This window comes from Lupinus angustifolius, chromosome LG01 (genome assembly GCF_001865875.1).
Source record: "Lupinus angustifolius cultivar Tanjil chromosome LG01, LupAngTanjil_v1.0, whole genome shotgun sequence".
In the NCBI taxonomy this organism is placed as follows: domain Eukaryota; kingdom Viridiplantae; phylum Streptophyta; class Magnoliopsida; order Fabales; family Fabaceae; genus Lupinus; species Lupinus angustifolius.
In genome coordinates this window covers 25,423,104-25,448,406 of record NC_032009.1, presented here as the reverse complement: position 1 = coordinate 25,448,406, position 25,303 = coordinate 25,423,104, and the positions used below count along the sequence as shown (strand labels likewise).

Sequence of the window (25,303 nt, the reverse complement as noted above, 5' to 3'; positions counted from 1 at the left end):
GCTTTTCGGACGTGTGCTCGTCAGGTAGACAGCTTTGCTCGGATTTGGAGCTACCCGTCCGTGATGTTCCAGGAGGGGGCATGAGGAGAGGCAGTACCCTAGCTTTGGAGTTAGCCACTAGGAGTTGCTTATCATTTTGTGACTTTTGAAAACAAGGACGGCTTCAGTTTGTTCATGTCTTTGTTTAGTGTCTGTTGACGATGATTAATATTTTCGCCCTTTCTTTTTGGATTTTGTATATGTTAGTGGCGATGTAGTTTCCGCCTTTGTTGATTTAGTTTGTATGAACTAAAGATGACTTAATCGTTTATATGCATTGTGTTATTCAGGAAATTGTGAATCAGGTTAACTTATCATTCGATAACGATAAGTTGATTTTCCGCATTTGAGTTACTTAAAGTGATGTCCCGGAAAAGGAAAGTTTTAAAAGGAAACAATTTTATACAATCTCTTTATTCAAAAAAAAAATTACCCCTTTTTCCGCAATGTTTTTGAGAAGTATTTTTCGGGGCGTTACAATTAACTCGTGTATATTCTCCAGGGTTATGATAATCGGATCGGACCAAACAGTCCGACCGGTTTGACTACCGATCGAACTTAAAAATGATTCTGGTTTATAGTTTTAACCGAGTGAGGGGTTGGACCGCTTTGAATCAGAGAAATTCCGGTCCAACCATTTAAAACTCAGTTTAACCGCAATAATCCAGGAAGTGAACCACACGGTTCACTTAAAATTTTAAAAAATAGAACATTATTCTAATGTTTTGTTTTACTTTCGGTATAGAAGGACGGAAAAAAATGTTATTTGAATATAATTAAATATAATTATTAATTATATAAAGGCGGATTACTTAAAATTTAAAAATAGAACATTATTCTAATGTTTTGTTTTACTTTCGCTACCAAAAAAACGGGAAAAAAAATCTTATTTCAATATAATTATTAACTATATAAAATTTTGTATTTATATAAATGATAATTATATATGAAATCATCCGGTCACATTGGATGGTTTAACAATTTAAATCGGTTAAACCTAATACGAGACATCTTCCAGTTTGATGTCCAGCTCGGATTTCATAATATTGATATTTTAAAAGCTGCGACACATAAATTAAAAATTGTAATTGATGTATGTATATTTCTATTAAATTTATGTATTAGCAACATTATGTTTCAATAATAAATATAGTTATTAAATTTCATCCATTAACTCTCTTTCAAGATAATAATATAGTTTTAAAAATCATCATTATTGTTGTTTCAATGTTCTAAAAAGATATTTAAATAAAAATAGTTTTTTATTTGGAAAAACATTTTAAAAAGGACAAGGGAAGGAGGTGAGAGTAATTAACTAATATTTGCTTTGTCAGAGAAACATATACTCCCATTTGCTTTTAATTAAAAACGACTCAATGCTTATTTTAAATTTGTGAATATATAATAAAAACATATTCCAAATCTTAGTCATTCATTCTATAAAAATCAAATTATTTAGATATACTGACTAATTTAAATCACATGAAAAACACAATATTACATAAATTTAATAGAAATATATGCATTAATTACAATATTTAATATTTTACTTTAAAAGATAAGAACTAATATTTTGAAAGAATAACTACATCAGGGAAGAGATCCACTAACTTTAGGAGTATGTTAAAAAACATATTCTATGTGTAAGTTAAAAAAATTTACTTCATATCTTAGTCATATATTCTATGAAAATCTAATGACATGTGATTTGAATTAATCAGTAAATCTCAACTATTATATTTTTATAAATTAAATAACTAAAATGTAGAGTAAGTTTTTTAACGTACACATATAGTATGTTTTTTTAACATACTCGTGAAGTAAAATCGATCGAACTTAAACAACCATATTTAAATCATGTTTTGTTCTTTCAAAATATTAGTCCTTATCTTTATGATTAAATATTGTAATTAATGTATATATTTCTATTTAAATTAATCAATAGATCTGAACTATTATATTTTTATTGAATGAATAACTAAGATATGATGTCAACTCTTTTAACGTACTCCTAAAGTAAGTGAATCACTTCCCTACTATAATTACTTCACATGTTTTGTTCTTTCAAAACAATAGTCCTTATCTTTTAAAGCTGAAAGATTAAATAATGTAATTAATGTATATATTTTTATTAAATTTATACATTATTGCGCATTTTATCATTTACTCTCTTTCTATAAATATTGTAATTAATGTATATTTTTATTAAATTTATGCATTATTGTGTATTTCATGTGATTTAAATTAATTAGTAGATCATAAACATTATTTTTTATAGAATTAATGATTAAGATATGAAGTAGATTTTTTAACATACACCTAGAATATATTGTTTTTAACATCCTATTCTAATTACTTCACATGTTTCTTCTTTCAAAATGTTAGTCATTATCTTTCAAAGCTAAAAGATTAAATAATGCAATTAATGTATATATTATTATTATTAAATTTATGCATTATTGTGTATTTGAAGCGTTTTAAATTAGTTAGTAGATCTAAATCATTATAATTTTTATAGAATGAATAATATGAAATATGTTTTTTTTAATGTACACTTGGAGTATATTTTTTTAACATACTCATGAAGTAAGTGAATCTTTCCGTAATATAATAACTTCATTTGTTTTTTTCTTTCAAAATATTAGTGAGGAATATTAACTATTTTAATTAATGTATATATTTCTATTAAATTTATATATGGTTGTTTATTTCATATGATTTAAATTAATCAATAGAAATGAACTATTATATTATTATTAAATGAATAACTAATATATGAAAGTAGACTCTTTTAACATACTCCTAAAGTAAGTGAATCTCTTCCCTACTATAATTACTTCCCATGTTTTGTTCTTTCAAAAACAATAGTCCTTATCTTTTAAAACTGAAAGATTAAATATTGTAATGAATGTATACATTTCATTTAAATTTATACATTATTGGGTATTTTAACCTTTACTCTCTTTCTATAAATATTGTAATTAATGTACATATTTTTATTAAATTTATGCATTATTGTGTATTTCATGTGATTTAAATTAATTAGTAGATCTAAAACATTATTTTTTATAGAATGAATGATTTAGATATGAAGTAGATTTTTTAACATACACCTAGAGTATATTTTTTTAACATACTTTTGAGGCAAGTATATCTTTTCCCTATTATAATTACTTCACATGTTTTGTTCTTTCAAAATGTTAGTCATTATCTTTCAAAGCTAAAAGATTAAATAATGCACTTAACGTATATATTATTATTAAATTTATGCATTAGTGTGTATTTCATGCGTTTTAAATTAGTTAGTAGATCTAAATCATTATATTTTTTTATAGAATGAATAATATGAAATATGTTATTTTAATGTACACTTGGAGTATGTTTTTCTAACATACTCATGAAGTAAGTGAATCTTTTCCTAATATAATTACTTCATATGTTTTGTTCTTTCAAAATATTAGTGAGGAATATTAAATATTGTAATTAATATATATATATTTCTATTAAATTTATATATTGTTGTTTATTTCATTTTATTTTAATTAATCAATAAATCTGAACTATTATATTTTTATTGAATGAATAACTAGTATATGAAGTAAATTCTTTTAACGTACTCCTAAAGTAAGTAAATCTCTTCCCTGCTATAATTACTTATATGTTTTGTTCTTTCAAAACAATAGTCCTTATCTTTTAAAGCTGAAAGATTAATTATGGTAATTAGTGTATACATTTCTTTTAAATTTATACATTATTGGGTATTTTATCATTTACTCACTTTCTATAAATAATGTAATTAATGTATATATATTTATTAAATTTATACATTATTGTGTATTTCATGTTACTTAAATTAATTAGTAGATCTAAAACATTATTTTTTATAAAATGAATGATTAAGATATGAAGTAGATTTTTTAACATACACTTAGAATATATATTTTTAACATACTTTTGAAGTAAGTAGATATTTTCCCCATTATAATTACTTCACATGTTTCGTTCTTTCAAAATGTTAGTCATTATCTTTTAAAGCTAAACGATTAAATAATGCAATTAATGTATATATTATTATTAAATTTATGCATTATTATGTATTTTATGCGTTTTAAATTAGTTAGTAGATCTAAATCATTATAGTTTTTATAGAATGAATAATATGATATATGTTATTTTAATGTACACTTGGAGTATATTTGTTTAACATACTCATGAAGTAAGTGAATCTTTTCCTGATATAATTACTTGATATGTTTTGTTCTTTCAAAATATTAGTGAGGACTATTAAATATTGTAATGAATGTAGATATTTCTATTAAATTTATATATTGTTGTTTATTTCATATGATTTTAATTAATCAATAAATCTGAACTATTATATTTTTATTGAATGAATAACTAGTATATGAAGTAAATTCTTTTAACGTACTCCTAAAGTAAGTAAATCTCTTCCCTGCTATAATTACTTACATGTTTTGTTCTTTCAAAACAATAGTCCTTGTCTTTTAAAGCTGAAAGATTAAATATGGTAATTAATGTATACATTTCTTTTAAATTTATACATTATTGGGTATTTTATCATTTACTCTCTTTCTATAAATATTGTAATTAATGTATATATATTTATTAAATTTAAACATTATTGTGTATTTCATGTGACTTAAATTAATTAGTAGATCTAAAACATTATTTTTTATAAAATGAATGATTAAGATAGGAAGTAGATTTTTAACATACACCTAGAGTATATTTTTTTAACATACTTTTGAAGTAAGTAGATCTTTTCCCTATTATAATTACTTCACATGTTTTGTTCTTTCAAAGCTAAAAGATTAAATAATGCAATTATTCTATATATTATTATTAAATTTATGCATTATTGTGTATTTTATGTGTTTTTAATTAGTTAGTAGATCTAAATTATTATATTTTTTATAGAATGAATAATATGAAATATGTTATTTTAATGTACACTTGGAGTATGTTTTTCTAACATACTCATGAAGTAAGTGAATCTTTTCCTGATATAATTACTTGATATGTTTTGTTCTTTCAAAACATTAGTGAGGAATATTAAATATTGTAATTAATGAATATATTTCTATTAAATTTATATATTGTTGTTTATTTCATATAATTTAAATTAATCAATAGAAATGAATGTTATATTTATATTGAATGAATAACTAATATATGAAGTAGACTCTTTTAACGTACTCCTAAAGTAAATGAATCTCTTCCCTACTATAATTACTTAGCATGTTTTGTTCTTTCAAAACAATAGTCCTTATCTTTTAAAGCTTAAAGATTAAATATGGTAATTAATGTATACATTTCTTTTAAATTTATACATTATTGGGTATTTTATCATTTACTCTCTTTCTATAAATATTGTAATTAATGTATATATATTTACTAAATTTATGCATTATTGTGTATTTCCTGTGACTTAAATTAATTAGTAGATCTAAAACATTATTTTTTATAAAATGAATGATTAAGATAGGAAATAGATTTTTTAACATACACCTAGAGTATATTTTTTGAACATACTTTTGAAGTAAGTAGATCTTTTCCCTATTATAATTACTTCACATGTTTTGTTCTTTCAAAACGTTAGTCATTATCTTTCAAAGCTAAAAGATTAAATAATGCAATTAATGTATATATTATTATTAAATTTATGCATTATTGTGTATTTTATGCGTTTTAAATTAGTTAGTAGATCTAAATCATTATATTTTTTATAGAATGAATAATATGCAATATGTTATTTTAATGTACACTTGGAGTATGTTTTTCTAACATACTCATGAAGTAAGTGAATCTTTTCCTAATATAATTACTTCATATGTTTTGTTCTTTCAAAATATTAGTGAGGAATATTAAATATTGTAATTAATGAATATATTTCTATTAAATTTATATATTGTTTTTTATTTCATATGATTTAAATTAAATAATAGAAATGTACTATTATATTTTTATTGAATGAATAACTAATATATGAAGTAGACTCTTTTAACGTACTCCTAAAGTGAGTGAATCTCTTCCCTACTATAATTACTTTGCATGTTTTGTTCTTTCAAAACAATAGTCCTTATCTTTTAAGGTTGAAATATTAAATATGGTAATTAATGTATACATTTCTTTTAAATTTATTCATTACTGGGTATTTTATCATTTACTCTCTTTCTATAAATATTGTAATTAATGTATATATATTTATTAAATTTAAACATTATTGTGTATTTCATGTGACTTAAATTAATTAGTAGATCTAAAACATTATTTTTTCTAAAATGAATGATTAAGTTATGAAATAGATTTTTTAACATACACCTAGAGTATATTTTTTTAACATACTTTTGAAGTAAGTAGATCTTTTCCCTATTATAATAACTTCACATGTTTTGAAAATGTCAGTCATTATCTTTCAAAGCTAAAAGATTAAAAAAATGCAATTAATGTATATATTATTATTAAATTTATGAATTATTGTGTATTTTATGCATTTTAAATTAATTAGTAGATCTAAATCATTATATTTTATAAAATGAATGATTAAGATATGAAGTAGAGTTTTTAACATACACCTAGAGTATATATTTTTAACATACTTTTGAAGTAAGTAGATCTTTTCCCTATTATAATTACTTCACATGTTTCGTTCTTTCAAAATGTTAGTCATTATCTTCCAAAGCTAAAAGATTAAATAATGTAATTAATGTATATATTTTTATTAAATTTATGCATTATTGTGTATTTCATGTTTTAAATTAGTTAGTACATCTAAATCATTATATTTTTTATAGAATGAATAATATGAAATATGTTTTTATAATATAAACTTGGAGTATATTTTTTTTAACATACTCATGAAGTAAGTGAATCTTTCTCTAATATAATTACTTCATATGTTTTGTTCTTTCAAAATATTTGTGAGGAATATTAAATATTGTAATTAATGTATATATTTCTATTAAATTTATATATTGTTACTTATTTCATATGATTTAAATTAATCAATAAAATCTGAACTATTATATTTTTATTTAATGAATAACTAAGATATAAAGTAGACTCTTTTAACGTATTCCTAAAGTAAGTGAATATCTTCCTTACTATAATTATTTTGCATGTTTTGTTCTTTCAAAACAATAGTCCTTATCTTTTAAAGCTGAAAGATTAAATATTGTAATTAATGTATATATTTCTATTAAATTTATACATTATTGTGTATTTTTTCATTTACTCTCTTTCTATAAATATTGTAATTAATGTATTTATTTTATTAAATTTATGCATTATTGTGTATTTCATGTGATTTAAATTAATTATTAGATCTAAAACATTATTTTTTATAGAATGAATGATGAATATATAAAGTATATTTTTTAACATACATCTAGAGTATATTTTTTAACATACTTTTGAAGTAAGTAGATTTTTCCCCTATTATAATTACTTCACATGTTTCGTTCTTTCAAAATGTTATTCATTAGCTTTCAAAGCTAAAAGATTAAATAATGCAATTAATGTATATATTTTTATTAAATTTATGCATTATTGTGTATTTCATGCGTTTTAAATTAGTTAGTAGATCTAAATCATTATATCTTTTTTATAGAATAAATAATATGAAATATGTTTTTTTAATGTACACTTGGAGTATATTTTTTAACATACTCTTGAATCTTTCCCTAATATAATTACTTCATATGTTTTGTTATTTCAAAATATTATTGAGGAATATTAAATATTGTAATTAATGTATATATTTATATTAAATTTATTTATTGTTGTATATTTCATACTATTTAAATTAATCAATAGATCTAAACTATTATATTTTTATTGAATGAATAACTAAGATATGAAGTAGACTCTTTTAACGTACTCCTAAAGTAAGTGAATCTCTTCCCTACTATAATTACTTAGCGTGTTTTGTTCTTTCAAAACAATAGTCCTTATCTTTTAAAGCTTAAAGATTAAATATATTAATTAATGTATACATTTGTTTTAAATTCATACATTATTGGGTATTTTATCATTTACTCTCTTTCTCTAAATATTGTAATTAATGTATATATTTTTATTAAATTTATGCATTATTGTGTATTTCATGTTATTTGAATTAATTAGTAGATCTAAAATATTAATTTTTATACAACGAATGATTAAGATATGAAGTAGATTTTTTAACATACACTTATAGTATATTTTTTTAACATACTTTTGAAGTAATTAGATCTTTTTCCTATTATAATTACTAAAAATGTGTCATTCTTTCAAAATGTGTATTTCATATGATTTAAATTAATCAATAGATCTGATCTATTATATTTTTATTGAATGAATAACTAAGATATGAAGTAGATTTTTTTAACGTACTCCTAAAGTAAGTGAATCTCTTCCCTACTATAATTACTTCGCATGTTTTGTTCTTTCAAAACAATAGTCCTTATCTTTTAAAGCTAAAAGATTAAATATTATAATTAATATATACATTTCTTTTAAATTTTTACATTATTGGGTATTTTATCATTTACTCTCTTTCTATACTCGTTTTACTTCTCTATTAAAATAATGATAGAATAGTAAAAGTAATTATTTAATGTATTTTTAATTTTATAAAAGATTAAGAAATAATTTCTTACCCAGTTACCTAAAAAATAAGAATAATCCGTAATTAATGAATATTTTATCAATACTTAAATATTAAGTTTTAAAAAAATAAAAAAATGGATTTTTTAATTATTATAAATCTAATCCAGTCTTCTAATCTAATCCAAAACATAGACAACCTACCTATATATTCTCTCATTTGTTTTTTCTAATTAAAAAAAAAACAACTAATACGCTGTTTTCTCTGTTTCTCTGTCACAATACTTTAGCTCTGTTGTATTGTCTGGTCTGTTCCCTCTCTCCTTAACCACCGTACCGGACCGGCGAGCTTCCAGTCCTCGCCGGTAAGTCGCGTTTTCTTTGCCGGAATCTCATTTTCTTTCGCATTCCAAATTGGATTCATTGTTTTTTCTTACAAACTAATAAAAAGAGGAAAAGCAATAATTGAAAATTTATAAATAAGAATTTTTATGTGTTTTAATTTGTACCTTACTCTATTGCTTTCTCGTTTGGTGATATTTTCAGAAAACCAATGCAGTGACTAGAGGCGAGATTTTTGCTAAATATCATGAGATCCTTTCATTTTTGAATTTCCCATGTTGTAATCATTCAACAAAATTCAATTTTTTTTCTTGTTTTCTCTTTCCTCTTTAGTGTCTTGTGAGAGAAGAATCTGAGGAAGAAAGAGTTTTGGAGTTTTGAATTGAGAAGGTGAGAGAATTTTGATGGGTTTGGCACATTTATGGTTACTTCATTTTTTTTGTTTAAATTCCCTTTGTTGGTGCTGTTTTTTGAGTTTACATTCAAATTTGAGCTTGTTTATGTTGATTAACTTTTTCCCCCTCCTATGAAAAATTGAAAATTTGCACTTGATCTGTTTATGTTAAAGACTTCTCCTGTTAAAGTCCCTTGGTTCATAACAAAATCAAGGTGAAGTATAATTGTTAAATTAAGCTTATTTTCCCCCTTTTGTTCTTGGTTGCAAAAAATGATGTTCTTTATGTGCAGTTGAATAGGAATATCCTAATTAATATTTATATTGATGGTTTTGTTTCAATTTGCTGCATCATTAATCTTCTTAGCTACCAAGTGGTCCAATTGTATTAGGTAGTTGTTAGGTAAGGAACAAGCTTTCTTCTTTTCTCAGTATAATCCTTTTCAGTTGGTGTTTAGTTGAAGATGCAACTATTTTTTGGGTTTGTTCTTAATTGTTATCAATCTCTTCGAATTTTGCAATCAGAATATAGGTAGCAGAGTTTCACTAGAATCTAACAGCATTCTTATAATTCCGACTATTTCAGAACTTAAGATAAATGATATTTTCTCGGTTTGGAAGACCTCAGTTTTTTTTTAAATTCTTTATTTTAAAGGCTTTTATCCTATTGCCAATAGCAGTTTTGGTATGTCAGTGCCATGTTCACTGTGGTCGCACTTTACTTTGTCATGCACATTACCATAAATTTCTTACGGATGATGGTGAGTATAGAGTAGAGTTTAAGGAAGCTAGCAAGTGACAAGCTTTTCAACAATATCTCTTTTTTGCAGATTCTCTGGAGTCTGAGCTGCAGGATGCCTTTTCAAATAATGGATCAGAAGGGTGTTTCTGCCTCATCCAAATTCTTTGATGACATTTCCTGTCATTCTGAGGTATTTATTATCTATGCTACATAGTTTAGTTTTGTCAACTTCTGTAAGACGATCGTATGAAATTGGCATAGAAAGGTCGAGCTTTTGATGGTAAATGCTCGAGCTGTTGTATGGTCACATGTTAAATGCTCGAGTATTGAATGGTCACATGTTAAAGCTCGAGTATAGAATGGTCAGATAAATATGGAATGTTTTGCGACTGGTTATAAAAGTAAAACATGTGAACTGTTGAATGTTCACGAAATATGCAATTTTTCTTGATTGGTTATAAAAATAAATGTGACCCTCATGATTTTAATGACCAGCAATGCAAACATGGTGCCTTTGAACGCTTGAGTACGTTCCTTAGCACCGCCCGTTGTTGTTTTAGACACAAAATCTTCTTTTACAAAAATGTCATTCAACTTCTCTATGACCTAAATGATATTTATTGCCTGTATGACCTGTGGGTTTTCTAAACCTGTCTTGAACCTTTTTGGGCAGAGCAATGTTGGATTGCAGAAACAAAAATCCATTCATGATCAATACCAACAAGGTGAGGTCTAATCAACCCTTTATTTATCGAAAATGGTACTACATGTTGTGCTGGTTTGCTTGCTGATTCCATCATAAATGACTTAATTTTTGTAACCAACAAATAGTTATAATTGAGACATTGAATAATCTTTTGAAACTTCAGTTCAGAAGTTGATAATATTCACTTTTGTTTTGACATTTTAATTTTTTGGATTTTTTTGTGTATAATTTCTATACACTTTGTATAATACCTGTCTCTTCTCAATTTGATATGTTGTACAACATTTCCAATTTGGGCCTTTTCAGCCAATATTCACTTTCTGTTCCAAACCTCATGCAAATGTAGGATGCACCTGGAGTAAATGATCATCAAAGTAACTAGAAATTACCTTTTATACTAGTAATAGCAAATTCTAAAACTAACGTGTTCTTTCCATTTGTGGTGATAATACTTCATACTTGTTTATTTTTGGATTTTTAGTCATTATTCCTCTCACTTTCTACTTTCAACAACATATCAATGTTTCTTTCCCACTTGAATGATGATTGGCACTTATCAATGTAGCAAGTAACTATGTATTTGAATGAGTAATTGATGTAAAGCCAAAAACTAATATTTTTGTTTCAGTTTTTGGTAATTGCCTAATTGCTGCAGATTTTACTGAAATAAGGCTATCATAATGCACACATAGTTTTCACTATGTTGTTGCAACTTTTTAATTGTGGTATGGCTAGGATAATAATGGTGCGTTCTTGAGTGTAGATACCACACTCTTATGTACTGAAGCTCATGTATGTGTTTGTGGTATAGATGTTATTAATTCATTATTTCATGACTGTTAACTCTTTACCATGATACTTTTGGACACAGTAACATCGCCTCAGCTTTTGCATGTGTATCCATTTTTGTGTTTTTCCATTCATGTGTATCAATAACCAGTTTTGTGACAGAAAATGTACCTTACTGCTGGATTAGTAAGTTGTGCTATATTGATTTTTTTTTTCAGGAAAGAATGGAATGGTGGCATCACCAGGCAGCATTTTAATTGATTCAGCATCCCTTGGTATAAATGCAAAATCTGGCTCGCGATTGTCACAGACTAGTCTATCTGGTGAGACTACGGAAAAGCTACATTTTGGTGGAGAAGAAGGCAATGTTGATGTTTTGAATGATTTCAAGGAATCATTGCATTATCATCCCATATCATGGTCTGGTGGGCATATGCAGACAGCACCTTCCTCATATGGTTCAATTGGGAACAAGATTGCCACCAACGTTGTTCCTTATGAAAGTAGTCTATTCTCAAGCTCTTTGTCTGAGATGTTTAGCCAAAAGTGTAAGAATTTGTTTTACGCATGCTTAGCATGCATTTATAATGGTATTATAGCATAATAAGTGATCAGCACTGATGCCCTTTTATATTTCTAATACTTCGGAAACAATTTTCTGTTGCATCATTTTTCTTGTCTATCATCATTAGATATCAGTTAAATGATTGTTACCTTGCCTAATATAGCAGGGAAAAGAAAGGCACCTCGTCCCAGCCCCCACCTAAACCACCTTAAATTATAAACTCATAAAAGTTATATTTTGTTTGTTTAATGTTTTCTGATTTTACTTCAGTTAAATTGATATCCTTACTGTGTTTATTTGCATATCTTGGTGCAGTGAGGTTAATGGGGAAAGATGCTCTGTCTGATCAGTCCATCAGTGTTGGTTCCCTTCCTCAGGAAGAACCTTATAAATCTATTGAAGAAGAAATTATCGGGAATCTCCTTTCTGATGAAGATGATCTGTTTTCTGGTGTCATTGATGAGTACGGATACAGTACTCATGCCAGAACAAATGACGACTTTGAAGATTTTGATTTGTTTAGCAGTGGTGGAGGCATGGAGCTGGAAGGAGATGCACATCTATATTCAGGAAAAGTAACAAGACGTTGGGGTGGAGATTCTGGTTTATATAGAGGTTCTAAAGGGAAACTTCCTTTTGGTGAACAACCTTGTAGAACACTTTTTGTTCGAAACTTTAATAGCAATGTAGAAGACAATGAGCTAAAGGCTCTCTTTGAGGTACATCTTTATGCTTCTTTGCTGCTAGATGTTATCTTAGAATTCCCTGAAAAGATTTCATACCAGTAATCGTAAAATTAAAATGTACTATTATGTTTTTTCTTGTAGCAATATGGAGATATCCGAACCATGTATACAGCCTGTAAGCATCGTGGGTTTGTTATGATTTCTTATTATGACCTTAGAGCAGCACAAAATGCAATGCAAGCACTTCAAAACAGGCCATTGAGGTCAAGGAAACTTGATATACATTATTCAATTCCAAAGGTACATTTCTAATAACCTATCCTGTATGCATGATTTGTTATCATTTGGATAAAGTTGGTTGTACAGTTCTTATCATCTTAGTATTTTTGCAATGTGTTTTGCTTTTTCAATTGCTTCATGTTCCAACGTATGTTTTTCTTATGCATTTTTCCGAAACTCGATGACATATTAGGTCAATGCTCCAGAGAAGGATATTGGCCACGGGACACTGATGCTATCTGGTCTTGATTCATCTGCTTTAAATGACGAGCTTAGACGGATTTTTGGGTTTTATGGAGAAATTAAAGAAGTAAGCTATTAATTGTTGGTTTTCATCCATTTTCATTGCTTGTGTTTTACGAATATGATAAGAGCTTCATTAAATGTTATGTTTTTAATTGCAGATCTATGAATATCCAGAAATGAATCATCTCAAATTTATAGAGTTTTATGATGTGCGAGCTGCAGAAGCTGCTCTTCATTCACTGAACAGGATTGGCATTGCTGGGAAGCAGATCAAGCTTGAACCTGGCCATCCTAGGTTTGCAAAATGGTGGCTAATTCCCACTGCTTTTTATTTTTTATATTTATTTCTTCTGTACTTCGAAGCAGCTCTTGTTACCTTTCCTATGTTTTATGTGGCTTTCTAAATATGTTTTGTGGAAGAAAAATTATTTTGGATATGCATATTTATTCTTTCTACCTTTAATAGTTTTTTCGCTTTCAGTAGTTAATGGAGTGCAAAATTGTTATAGATAATCTTGAAGGAAAAGTACTTTCAATTCTACGAAATTATTTTCTTCTGTTAACATCATAAAATCATTGCTTCTGTAGTCTGATACAGCAGTCTCATAAGGGGCAAGATGAACCAAGTTTTGGTCAAAGTATTATTGACAACTTATCATTAACACAAAAGGGTAAGGTTTTTTGCCTTAACTTATTTTTTACCCAGGAATAAATGCTCTTTTTGGTCTCACTAGACAAATAGACATTACTTACAGCAAAAGTGTTTTCTTAGCAGTTGGATCTGGCTGCTTGGAAAATGGATATAATCAGGGTTTTCAATCTGCAATGCGGCAACCTTTGAATGCATTTGTTGATAATGCATTCTTTCGAGCGAATTCTAGCCTTCACAACACAGTAGGAGGGGCATCTGCTGCAAAAGTTTCCGGCATCCGTGAGTCCAGTGACTTTGCTGATGGAGTGAAATTTGCATCTAATCCGAGATTTCATCCTCATTCCTTACCTGAGTATCATGGTAGTTTAGCTAATGGTAGTCCTTATAGCTTTTCAAGCACCATTAGCAACATGGCCAGCAATACGGGTATTGCAACAACAGAAGCCTCTGACAGGAGGCACATCCAGGGAATGGGCTCAACTAGGAATGTAGCAGAGGTTAATGCAGGAGGTGAGTGAAAAGAATGTTTACATACTAAGAAAGTTTCACGCATAACCTTTCTTTTTTGTGCAAAAGTTTTGAAATGATTATTGTGTATAGATAATCATGACAGGAAGGAGAAAATTATTACAAAGGATAAAGTTGTTTACTTGAATGATATTCTTATAATCTAAAATCACGATTTGAAATCCTTGTTTTATTCGGGCTATCAGGAAATGGAATCCATGCGCATAATGGGCTTTATCATATGTGGAACAACTCCAGTTTGCATCAGCAACCTTCATCTGATGTCGTGCTCTGGCAGAAAACACCATCACTTGTTAATGGTGCTTGTGCTCCGGGCCTTCCACAGATGCCAAGCTTTGCCAGAACACAGCCTCAGATGCTGAGAAAACCACATATGGACCATTGTTGGATCAACAATCATAAGTAGTGAGAACTGGGAAGGTATAACAATTGTTGGATCCTGGTTTAGGTGATAATTATGATCATGAAAAGATGGAAAGGATGGTGTTAGCTTAGCAGCCACACTTTTTCTCATACATGCTCCAAGTGCTAGGCCACAAATCAGCATTGTAAGTGATCTAATATTGAAAATTGAGTAATATGTTCTTTAGCATATAGAAATAAGAGGAAAAACTTGTTACATGATGGGAGTTTTTCCTCAAAGACAATGACCTTTGTATGTGTTGCTTATTCTATATAGTTGTATCTGTCTTCCCAGCTTTCTGGGTCTCTTTTTGCTGCTTTGTTACCTTGGCATTTTCTGTTTACAACTGAATGTTATATTGATAAGATTGTTGGTTACCATAAAATAGTTCTATTATCTTTATAGATTATTTTAAGGTGTGGCAAATATTCACATAAAAAAAGTATTTTGCATTTAATGATTCGATCCAGATCGGCAGCTGAGCTTTGGCTCGTCTTTTTCATTTGAGCGTTACAGATAAAATGTTACATGTCTCGCTTGTTTACACCCTCTTGGACATATTTATACTTGCATGTGCACATTTAACACATTCTTTTTATATCAATTTGAGTTTATAGGGAACAAAGACTTCAAACTCTTCGACTGGTCTTTTCATTGCCCCTTCTCTCTCTTTTTTATTGCAGGTATACTTCAAAGATGCTTCTTGTTGCCATAGATGAGCAATGTCGGGGAACTTATGATTTTCTCTATTTACCAATTGATTTCAGGGTAAGTATTTACTTTTGGTTGTTTGATTCTTTCCTTTAGAGAAATCATTCATAAATATCTCCAATTCAATGCTTTAAATGATTGCAGAACAAATGTAATGTTGGCTATGCATTCATAAATATGATCGATCCTGCTCAAATTGTTCCTTTCTGCCAGGTTATTTGAGAGTTCTTACGTGACACTAATTTTAGCTATATATTTATGTGCTATGAATTTTGAATTAAATGTTTCTCTTCTGTTTCTTCATGTATTGATGGAACTAATAGATATGAAATATTGCACAGGCTTTTAATGGGAAAAAATGGGAGAAGTTTAACAGTGAAAAAGTAGCCTCGCTTGCGTATGCTCGAATTCAAGGAAAAGCTTCTCTTATTTCTCATTTCCAGAATTCAAGCTTGATGAGTGAAGATAAACGTTGCCGCCCTATTCTCTTCCATACAGATGGCCCAAATGCTGGTGATATGGTAAATCAGCTTGTTCTTTGATTCTAAACTTTTGTTCATTTTCCAGTTGCTAAGTGTTAACTGTTGCTTACAGAGGAGCTATTTTAGTCAGTGATTCCCTTAAATTTTGTGTGATAGATCTGGTTTTGCTGGTATTTTGTTTGATAGTCTCTGTGATTCCTCGTATATTTGTTATCAACCGTTTCGGCTAGAAAAACTTCTTGCAGGAATAGGTTTTAGATGATCATGTCTTGAACTTAATAACTAAGCATAACGGTTCTGATTCTTCTAACTTGAGGCTGGTTTTGTATAAGATGCTATCCGTTTTTGGTGGTTTAAACCATTTTCTTACATGATGTGTGTTAACAGTGTCTGCTTTTGATTAAAATGCTATTATTCCAACTTAAATTTCGATTACGATTAACCAAGCTCTTTTGATATTGGCTTCTTTTGGTGATATCTTACACTGCGACAAAACTGACCTTTTCTGTATCTGCAGAAGCCATTCCCCGTAGGTGCCAATGTTCGAGTGAGACCTGGAAAATCTCGCACAGGCAGTAACGAGGAGAACAGCGGCCAAGGAAGTTCTTCAACTGTAGCAACTGGAGAAGAATCTGCGAAGGGAAAAGACTCTTCATTCAGCTCTGATTGATTTATCCTGGGGCACTAAGTGTTGTACTTCATTCTAGTCCCCAGGGTCTATTGTACATTGACATTTTCTTTTTGCTATGAGAGATGAGTTGTAGCCAGGATGATAAAGGTTCACAATTTATCTTTTCCTATAGAGGAGCCTCAAAGTTTTTAAAGAGGCTGAAGTACATAACAAGAATGAACTAGTTGATTCTAGTATGTTCTATATTTCCTAAATTTTTGCTTGGATTCTTGCTGCCATCTTTCAAATTTAGAGTTGTGAATGATGATATCACAATTTGCAGCAGTTCCATGGAATAGTTGACATCATTGCAGGGTGCAAGGGCACTTTGCTCATTTTGTTTTCATCAATTATTATGTTGTTCTGTTACTTTACTACAGATTTTGCCATGTCTTTTGCTATGAGTTTTCTTACCTTCAGTCTTAAACCTATTTTTTTTGCAACTGTGCATGCTTTAATCGAGAGAATAAACTCCATATAGCAAAGATAATAATATTGCCTTAGATGAGTGAGCACGTTAGAGAATATATGATTAAAAATAAATGTATTGTGGAGAAAGTTTGAGTAGCTTCTGCTGTAGAAAAGATGGTAGAATCGTGCAATATGTGGTTTGAACATGTGTGGAAGAGATCAGTAGAAGTCTCGTAAGGAGAATAGATCAAATGGAAGCTAGTTCGTTTCCCCTAGAGAAAGAGAGGGACGGAGAAAAAACCATAGAGGAAATGATAAAGAGAGACTTAGAGATCAATGATTTGCAGTCAATGAACATGACCTATGATAAAACGTTGTGATGTCATTCCATTCATATGATCAATCCCATTTAGTAGAATAAAGACTTGATTATTGTTGTGCTTGTTAATTTAATGAGGGAAAGAGGATGACCCTTTATGCCCGGTAACTAACACAACATAGGCTAGTTTATTTTTATTTATTCATAGAAACCTATAGGCAAAATGATTAGAAAAGATTTACAGATTAATATTTTGTTAATGAATATAATTTATGATATATCATTATAATTCATATAGCTGATCTCACGAGATTAAAACTCGATTGTTATTATTCCTTGTCGGTCGAGAAACAAGAAGCAAGAAGCATAAAATTACAATGAAGGCAGCATGAGTCCCTTGGAATCTGCCTAAAGCAAATGACTAAGACCAGCAGGTGGCTGAGTATGCTTCACGAGGTGATCTTGATGACTACCTTCTTGTTTCGCCAAGTGAAGTGCTCACTTGTTTCCCTCGCTAGGACCGTAGCCTCAATCTCACTTGATTTAATAGTGTAGCATAATAGTGAAATGGGAACATCTCTTTCTCTATGAACCTAATATCCATTCACCTAATCTGATATGAACTTTAATGTACATAAAGATGTAACATGATTATTATAAATGAATAATTATAATTAAGGCATGAAACTAGCTGAATTGAGTCAAATTTGGGCGCAATCAACTCGTTTCAATTCGATAAGAATCTGTTCGACTTGAATTCGAAATGAGTTATGTTTTTAACTTGATTTTTTTTATTCGATTCGTCAATTCGAATTAGTTTGGGTTTTCAAAAGTTTGTAAACTGTTTAATTGAACTCATTAACGTGATTGGTTTAGTTCGTCATATCAAATAATGATTATTTATTCAAAATATATAGATTTAATATTATATATATAGATAATCGAGTTATTTCGTGAACTTAATGAATCAAACTATATTTGACTTAGTTTGATTTATTTATTAACAAACTTAATTTTTAGTCAAATTTGACTCTTTGATTCATGTACCAAATTTATTGAACCAAATAACAAATAAAGTTTTAAATGAATGTTAAATTGATTTGATTCATTGAAAGAAAATAGACAATAAAGAACAAAATTTTGATTAGTAGCCAACCTGAATTTTGCAATTGGTTTTCCTCACTAAAATTTTGATTTTAAACTTGTACACAATTTCAGGTTGATGCTAGCTGCTGTTTAGAATGGAGCTACTTTATATCACCTGAGTCCCATATGTTTTGCTGGTATTTATGTGAACCTTTTGAGCTCATACAAGTAACATGGGAGTCTGATTCCTCTCCATTAATGGTGAGGACAGTGCATATGTATAATTATGATACATGGCAATAATAAAAATCAAATGGTTCATATTTTTACTTTTTATAAATTAATAATTTAAAAGAATTGCCTCCTCTCATATTCCCAGTATTGGAGAAGAATCTGGTTAGTAAAATACATATCCAATTACATGCTTTCTCTTTTACCCAATGAATTTGAGTTAGATCCTTGGAGGTGTAAAAATGATTTTATGATTTATAATTTTTTTATTTATAAATAATTTAAAAGCTGTATTATTAAAAAAAATTAGAGACACATGTCACGATTTTCTTCCGATACTTAACCATTTAGTACTAGAAAGATTTGGTTTCCAATAAATTACCTTACCCAAATAGAAAATTATGTAATTAGCTGTTATAAATAATAATATTATTTAGATTTTGAAGACAATATCTTTTCCTTTTCAATTTTGAAAATAATTCCCTGCGACCCTAATTAATTATTCAACATTGCACAAATATTTAACCTGAACATTAATGAAGTTGTTGAAATTCAACTCATATTAATGAGAAAGTTAAAGGTTTAAATTGATTTTTTTATTATTAAAAAATTTGATTTTTATTTATTTTCAATTAAAAAATCAACGATAAAAGTGACCTACTAAAAAATATACAACACATTTATATAAAAAATTTGGATATTGTAATTTTACTTTTAACTAACTATATTGCATAAATCTTCTTTTAATTATTATTTGTAATTATACTAGTTTTTAGCACGTATATGCATCAATATTAAAATTTAATTATATTTTTTTAATGAAAACTGTTTATCTGTTTATAAATTATTTATTGTATAATAAAGTTTTTTTTGTTGTATTGCCCATTCCTCACGAGTCATGACACTGAAGTTTAGCAATTTTAATCATCTATACTATTATATAAGGTAAAATTAGATAATTTTAAATCTCAATTTTGTCTTCTTTAAAAGTTATCACTGACTCCCTCTTTAAATATTTTTTATTTTTTTTATTTGCAACTTATCTTCTTATGGGTTCTTCTCTTTGCTTCTGCATAACGCTTCACGCAAATAGAACCTACTTTACATAAATCCTTCCACTATTTCTATGTTTGTTTCTGCTATTTGAAAAGGAGTTTATTATTGGCTTATTTACCTATAAATATTTAATTTAACTTATAAAATATTGTTGAGCTTGTTTTCTCAATGTTGACTTACTTATTTTGTGTTCCTTGCATAAAGTTTTCAGAACACTAATTAACATAGTATCACTGTCATATACTCCATGTAATCCTTATCTTTTTAATGCCAAATTAATTATTATTTTTCTCCATTTATACGTATTAAAATTTTTGAATCTCTATTTTTTGTTATTAAGACTATCAATCAATGAGCAATGATAAATGAGTATAAGATTACAATCTTATAGTAATTTTAAAAGTGAAAAACAAAATTTTTTATGCTTGACTGTGTATGAATTTTATATATTGTTATTGCATCATTCACCATTCATGTTTTATTATCATTGATTCTCACATATATAAATCTTTATACTGACAGTGTATACATATTATACCCTTTTAAAAAATTAAGAAAAATCAAATTAAGATATGTACAATTTAAATAGAAATGTCTTATTGCACTCTCTTCATATAATTAGAGGTCCACTTACGAGGTCCACCTTCCACAACATCTGCATGAAGATGCACCAAAAGTCAAAAGCTTTATTTAAAAAATATTAAAATTAATGATATGAAACGTTACCTTTGAAAAAATTTAATTTGTACCAATGCCTAAGACAACACTTACTTTTATCTCATTAGTTTAAATATCTTGGTTCCATGCTTTGAAGAATTGAAGAAAGTTGGAAAAGCCATTAACAAGATCCCAATCCTGCAATTGTAGTGAGTGAAAATTGGGTATTAGGAATAGGAAGTGAATAGAAGACATGGACCAACATGAGAAAGCATTGTTGCATTCGGTAGAAAATGCTACTACTGAAGTCAATACCCTTCGTTCTCAGGTTCATTATTAATATATTTTACTCTAAGGTTTTGATTTCTTCCTATAATGTATATCACATTTTTGGTGCTAGGAAGGGAACACATATATTATCACACAATTTATGTCACTTTATGTGTCATTAGCTATGATTGATCGGAAAAAATATATTTAAATAAAAATTTAATTTTTATTAAATATTTTTATAATCGATTAGAACTGATGTAATATGAAGTTGTACAAATTGTGGGACATAATAAAAAACAAAATGGTGCAATCTTTAAGCGGGAAATTAATTAATAAATTGGGTTAACAAATGTCCTAAAAACTTGTTTAAGAAATATAAACAATGAAATTGACATTGGAAAGCAAAATTTAACATTCTCGATATATTAAAATGTTATTTTTAATATAGATTTATATTTTTTCATCCTTAAACAATATTTTAGGACACTTGTAAATCTTTCCCTTAATTAATTATTTGATTTTGCAGCTTGAGAGAGCAGAAAAAAGGTTGGAATATGCTCAGTCCGAATTGGCTTTAATTCGAGCTATAAAAACAACGAATGTTGAAACTATGGACAGAGGGACTAAAAGAAAGTTTGGTAAGATATTCACTTCAATTTTCAAGGGTACCCTTCATTAGAATCATTAATTATTAATTAGTAATGCTTTTGCATAGATATTGATGCTATATATGCTTCTTTTATTTTATTTTTTAAATTTTCAGATGAGAAACAACACAAGGATTTGATTTCTTTGATGTGCAAGAATGCTTATCCTTACCCAGTAAACTTTCAAAAAAGCTACTATATCTCAAGTCAACATGATAAGAAATTGCGAAGTCTTGCTTTGTGTCCTGTGAATGATAAGCTTTTTGCAACAAGGTAATAGAATCATTTCATTCATGATTATATTTTGGCAATAACTTTAAAACTTGACTCATTATCATAGTTGTCCATTTTTTATAATCTTTCATTCACTTGTTAATTTATTATACGTTTATGAGTCTGATTATTGCCTTGTTGTAACACTTGAAGTGCTATGGATGGAATTGTCAACTTGTGGGAAGTAATTTCTTGGGGGTAAGTACATTAGTTTATTTTCCCTCTTTTCTTTAAAAAAAAGTTTAATATATATAAGTTGAAGGTGTAAAAGTTTGTTATATCATTGATGCATGCATTATTCACCTATATGTTAAATCTTACCCACTCTTAAATAAATGTAATATATATGAATGATGAATAATTCACTAATTATGTATAAAACTTTAAATTGATCGGTGTATATATATTAAACTATTTATTTAAAGCTTTTTTCATTTTATTTTAAACAATATAATCATGCTCCATATGTTATATACCATTCATAATTTATTTATTACCGTCTTCATTTGTAGAGAAGAAGTGAACTTGAATAGCAGCACTAATTGTTTAACTCCAGAGCAATGTAGATGGCCAGAAGATATAGCTTGGCACCCAGATGGGGATAGAATCTTTTCTGTATACAATGCTAATAGTCTTGATTCTCAAATATCCATCATGTATTTGAGTAGAGTAGGAGAAGATCCTGAAGAGGTAAGACCCTTAAGACAAATATGTTGCCATACATTTCCTCCCTTCATTTTTAAGTGTTTTTTTAAGGTTATAGCTTATGAACATAACTTATTTATGTCAAACTAATTTCGTCTGTTTTTGACTAATCAAATACCACCAGGGTGTAATACGTATTTGTCAAATCATATTCGTGATATTGGATTAGGGATAAGGAAGAAGAAGAGAGATGATGTAAATTTATAACTTATAGGTTAAGAAATTTAATTAATATGTTTATTTGTATTTAATATCATTTTTTTAAAATCTTCTCCTTACTATCTCTTTATAATAATCATCATATTACTATCCCTTTATTATAACAATTAACAAGGTAAGAATAAAGTTGTAAAATTAGTTATAAATAAGACAAATAAATAGAAATGAACATGTTTTCTTAAAAGAAGCAAAGTTGCATGGTATATAAGTTTTAGATTACGGTTGGGTTTCATTTATAGTTGATTGGTATTTATATGTATGAAAAATATGTGTAATGGACAGATGAATGATATAAATTTCTTAGAGCACAAGCCTCATACTAAAGGTATTATCAATAATATATCTTTCATGCCTTGGGAAAATACATGTTTTGTAACTGGTGGAAGTGACCATGTGGTTATACTATGGAGTGAGAATGGTGAAGATGATTGGAGACCAAAAACTTTGCACAAGAATCTTCATGCTGCTATGGTCATGGGAGTTTCTGGTATGCAACAGAAGCAAATTGTGTTGTCAGTTGGTAAAGATAAGAGAATTGTGGGGTATGATGTTTGTGCTGAAAGGGAAGATTTTACTCATATTATTGATAGTAGATGCTTGAGTGTTATTCCAAATCCATGTGACTACAACTTGTTCATGGTTCAAGCAGGGTAAGATTTCACCAACTTTGATGTATTACTATACCATTAACATTTATGACTAGTATTTTTTTATTTATGCAAATTTATAATGATTGTTTGAAAATGGAAATATACATGATGAAATAAATTGTATACTATACATGATGAAGTAATGTTAATTATCAACAACCTTACGTTGTATATTGCACTTCACCATTATGATAAACATAGAAATATTTTTATGGATATATACAAGTTGCAATTTGCAACAACATAGTGCTCATTGGACTATGGACTTGTTTTATATGAATGAAAATTACTTGTCCCCTTTTTAGTATTTTATTTGTATTCCAATCTAATTAAAAAGTGACACTTCATTAATTAAAAAGAAAAATTATAAGAAAAGAAATTAATCTTTTTATATTATTTAATGAAATTTGATTGACTTGTGACATAGAGACATGATTTTTTCTTTGATTTCTTTTAGGGCTTCTGAGAAACAGCTTCGATTATTTGATATTAGAACAAAGCAGAAAGAACTTCATACTTTTGGATGGACACAAGCAATCACTCTTGAAGCTCGTACAAATCTTATAAATCAGGCTTGGTCTCCCAATGGAATGTATATAACATCAGGTTCATCATATGAAATGATTCACATATTTGACATTAGATGTAATGGTCAAAACCCTTCTCAATCATTACAAGCTCATCAGAAAGGAATCTCCAAAGTTTCATGGCTTCAATCTCTGCCACTTCTTATTTCAATGTCATCTGATAACAACATTGGATTGCACAAGCTTGTGTAGAAGAACATCTTGCCAAAGCTCTTAAAGTATAGCCTCTTAAGCATCCTCATATTTTTGGGCGCTCAATAACTTTATGGTTGGAAACCTATGTTTTTATATTTTCTATAAATAAAAATGTGAAGTTTTTTAATTTCTTTTGCCATATGGTTTTTTGGTTACCCTATCGTGTCAAAGCTAAAACTTTGATGCTTATAAGAACATTAACACTATGTTTTAGAGTTATAAGAAAAAAGAAATGAGAGAAATCAAAGGGTTAGAAATGAGGAGGAAGGGAAGGGAAAAAGAAGACAATTCTTCTTATTTGGGAGTATGAATTCTAGACGGGAAAGAATAAACTAATCATAATGTTAGAAATTTTTTTATTTTTCCTTTAAAAATGTAATTAAAAATGAGAAATTGAGAATAATATATAATTATATAACTTTACTAAAATTATTTAGGTATTTTTACATTTTGTCTCATAAAAACCCCAAATATAAAAATAGACACAAGAAGGGTTGTAGAGACCCTCTAAAACCTTCCCCTTTTATTCATCCAACTCCCAAACAAATGGGAGACCTTCTAAAATCATCCATTCCCTTCCCTATTAGCCAATGAACATATTGGCCAAGGCCAAGCAGCCAAGACATATGCTCAGTAGGACCAAGTATCAGGCCAAACAACCAAGGCAGCATCAGGCCAGGACCAAGTATCAGGCCAAGCAGCCATAACATGTGCATCTAGCCAAGACAGATTGCTTGAAGCAAGGCAGGCAGGCCAAGCATCCAAGTTGGCCAAGGCATGTGCTCTTAGCCAAGTAGGCCAAGATAGATTGACTGAAGCATACCAAGCCTCAGTCTGGCTCAGTATTGCTCACTACTATTCAGTAGTATGGGCTAAAAAGCCTTGGTTAACTTATTGACCAAGCAATTCATCTTCATTTATTTTAACATGTGTTTTTAGTGTGTATTTTCAGTTTGTTAATAGTTAGTTAGTTAGGTTGGTTAATTATTGTACTACCTTATAAAAGTAATCCTTTAGTTTATTTTTTGTACACAATTTATATCATAATCAATAAAGTTCAGATTTATCTTTTTCATTTCATCTTTTGTGTTTGAAGTCCATAAACTTCATTACACTTCAAAGAGCTTTCAAATTCTCTTATGGTATCAGAGAT

The 25,303-nt window shown here is 28.3% G+C and overlaps 2 protein-coding genes across 2 annotated transcripts; both read left to right on the top strand.

Moving 5' to 3' along the window:
• On the top strand, positions 9,091-17,226 carry LOC109326978 (protein MEI2-like 4). Its single transcript, XM_019559969.1, has 17 exons — positions 9,091-9,378; positions 10,213-10,314; positions 10,798-10,849; positions 11,838-12,167; positions 12,500-12,903; positions 13,012-13,170; positions 13,343-13,459; positions 13,554-13,690; positions 13,984-14,066; positions 14,171-14,557; positions 14,761-14,958; positions 15,047-15,123; positions 15,255-15,307; positions 15,596-15,746; positions 15,834-15,902; positions 16,031-16,210; positions 16,689-17,226. Exons 2-17 carry the CDS (start codon positions 10,237-10,239, stop codon positions 16,839-16,841), a joined length of 2,628 nt encoding a protein of 875 aa, XP_019415514.1. The 5' UTR covers positions 9,091-9,378; positions 10,213-10,236; the 3' UTR covers positions 16,842-17,226.
• On the top strand, positions 20,855-24,153 carry LOC109326912. The gene is made up of 7 exons (XM_019559853.1): positions 20,855-20,929; positions 21,401-21,512; positions 21,638-21,794; positions 21,948-21,992; positions 22,307-22,484; positions 23,001-23,368; positions 23,826-24,153. The coding sequence occupies exons 1-7, from the start codon at positions 20,855-20,857 to the stop codon at positions 24,145-24,147; spliced, it is 1,257 nt and encodes a 418-aa protein (XP_019415398.1). The 3' UTR covers positions 24,148-24,153.

What these genes read in the sequence shown, in the direction of transcription:
- LOC109326912 (XM_019559853.1), top strand. Translation starts at nt 20,855, where the DNA reads ATGGACCAACATGAGAAAGCATTGTTGCATTCGGTAGAAAATGCTACT. An exon ending in GATAAGCTTTTTGCAACAAG is followed by an intron (nt 21,795 to 21,947) that starts GTAATAGAATCA and finishes TAACACTTGAAG; the next exon opens with TGCTATGGATGGAATTGTCA. An exon ending in TTGTTCATGGTTCAAGCAGG is followed by an intron (nt 23,369 to 23,825) that starts GTAAGATTTCAC and finishes GATTTCTTTTAG; the next exon opens with GGCTTCTGAGAAACAGCTTC.
- LOC109326978 (XM_019559969.1), top strand. Translation starts at nt 10,237, where the DNA reads ATGCCTTTTCAAATAATGGATCAGAAGGGTGTTTCTGCCTCATCCAAA. An exon ending in ATTTACCAATTGATTTCAGG is followed by an intron (nt 15,747 to 15,833) that starts GTAAGTATTTAC and finishes AAATGATTGCAG; the next exon opens with AACAAATGTAATGTTGGCTA. An exon ending in GCCCAAATGCTGGTGATATG is followed by an intron (nt 16,211 to 16,688) that starts GTAAATCAGCTT and finishes CTGTATCTGCAG; the next exon opens with AAGCCATTCCCCGTAGGTGC.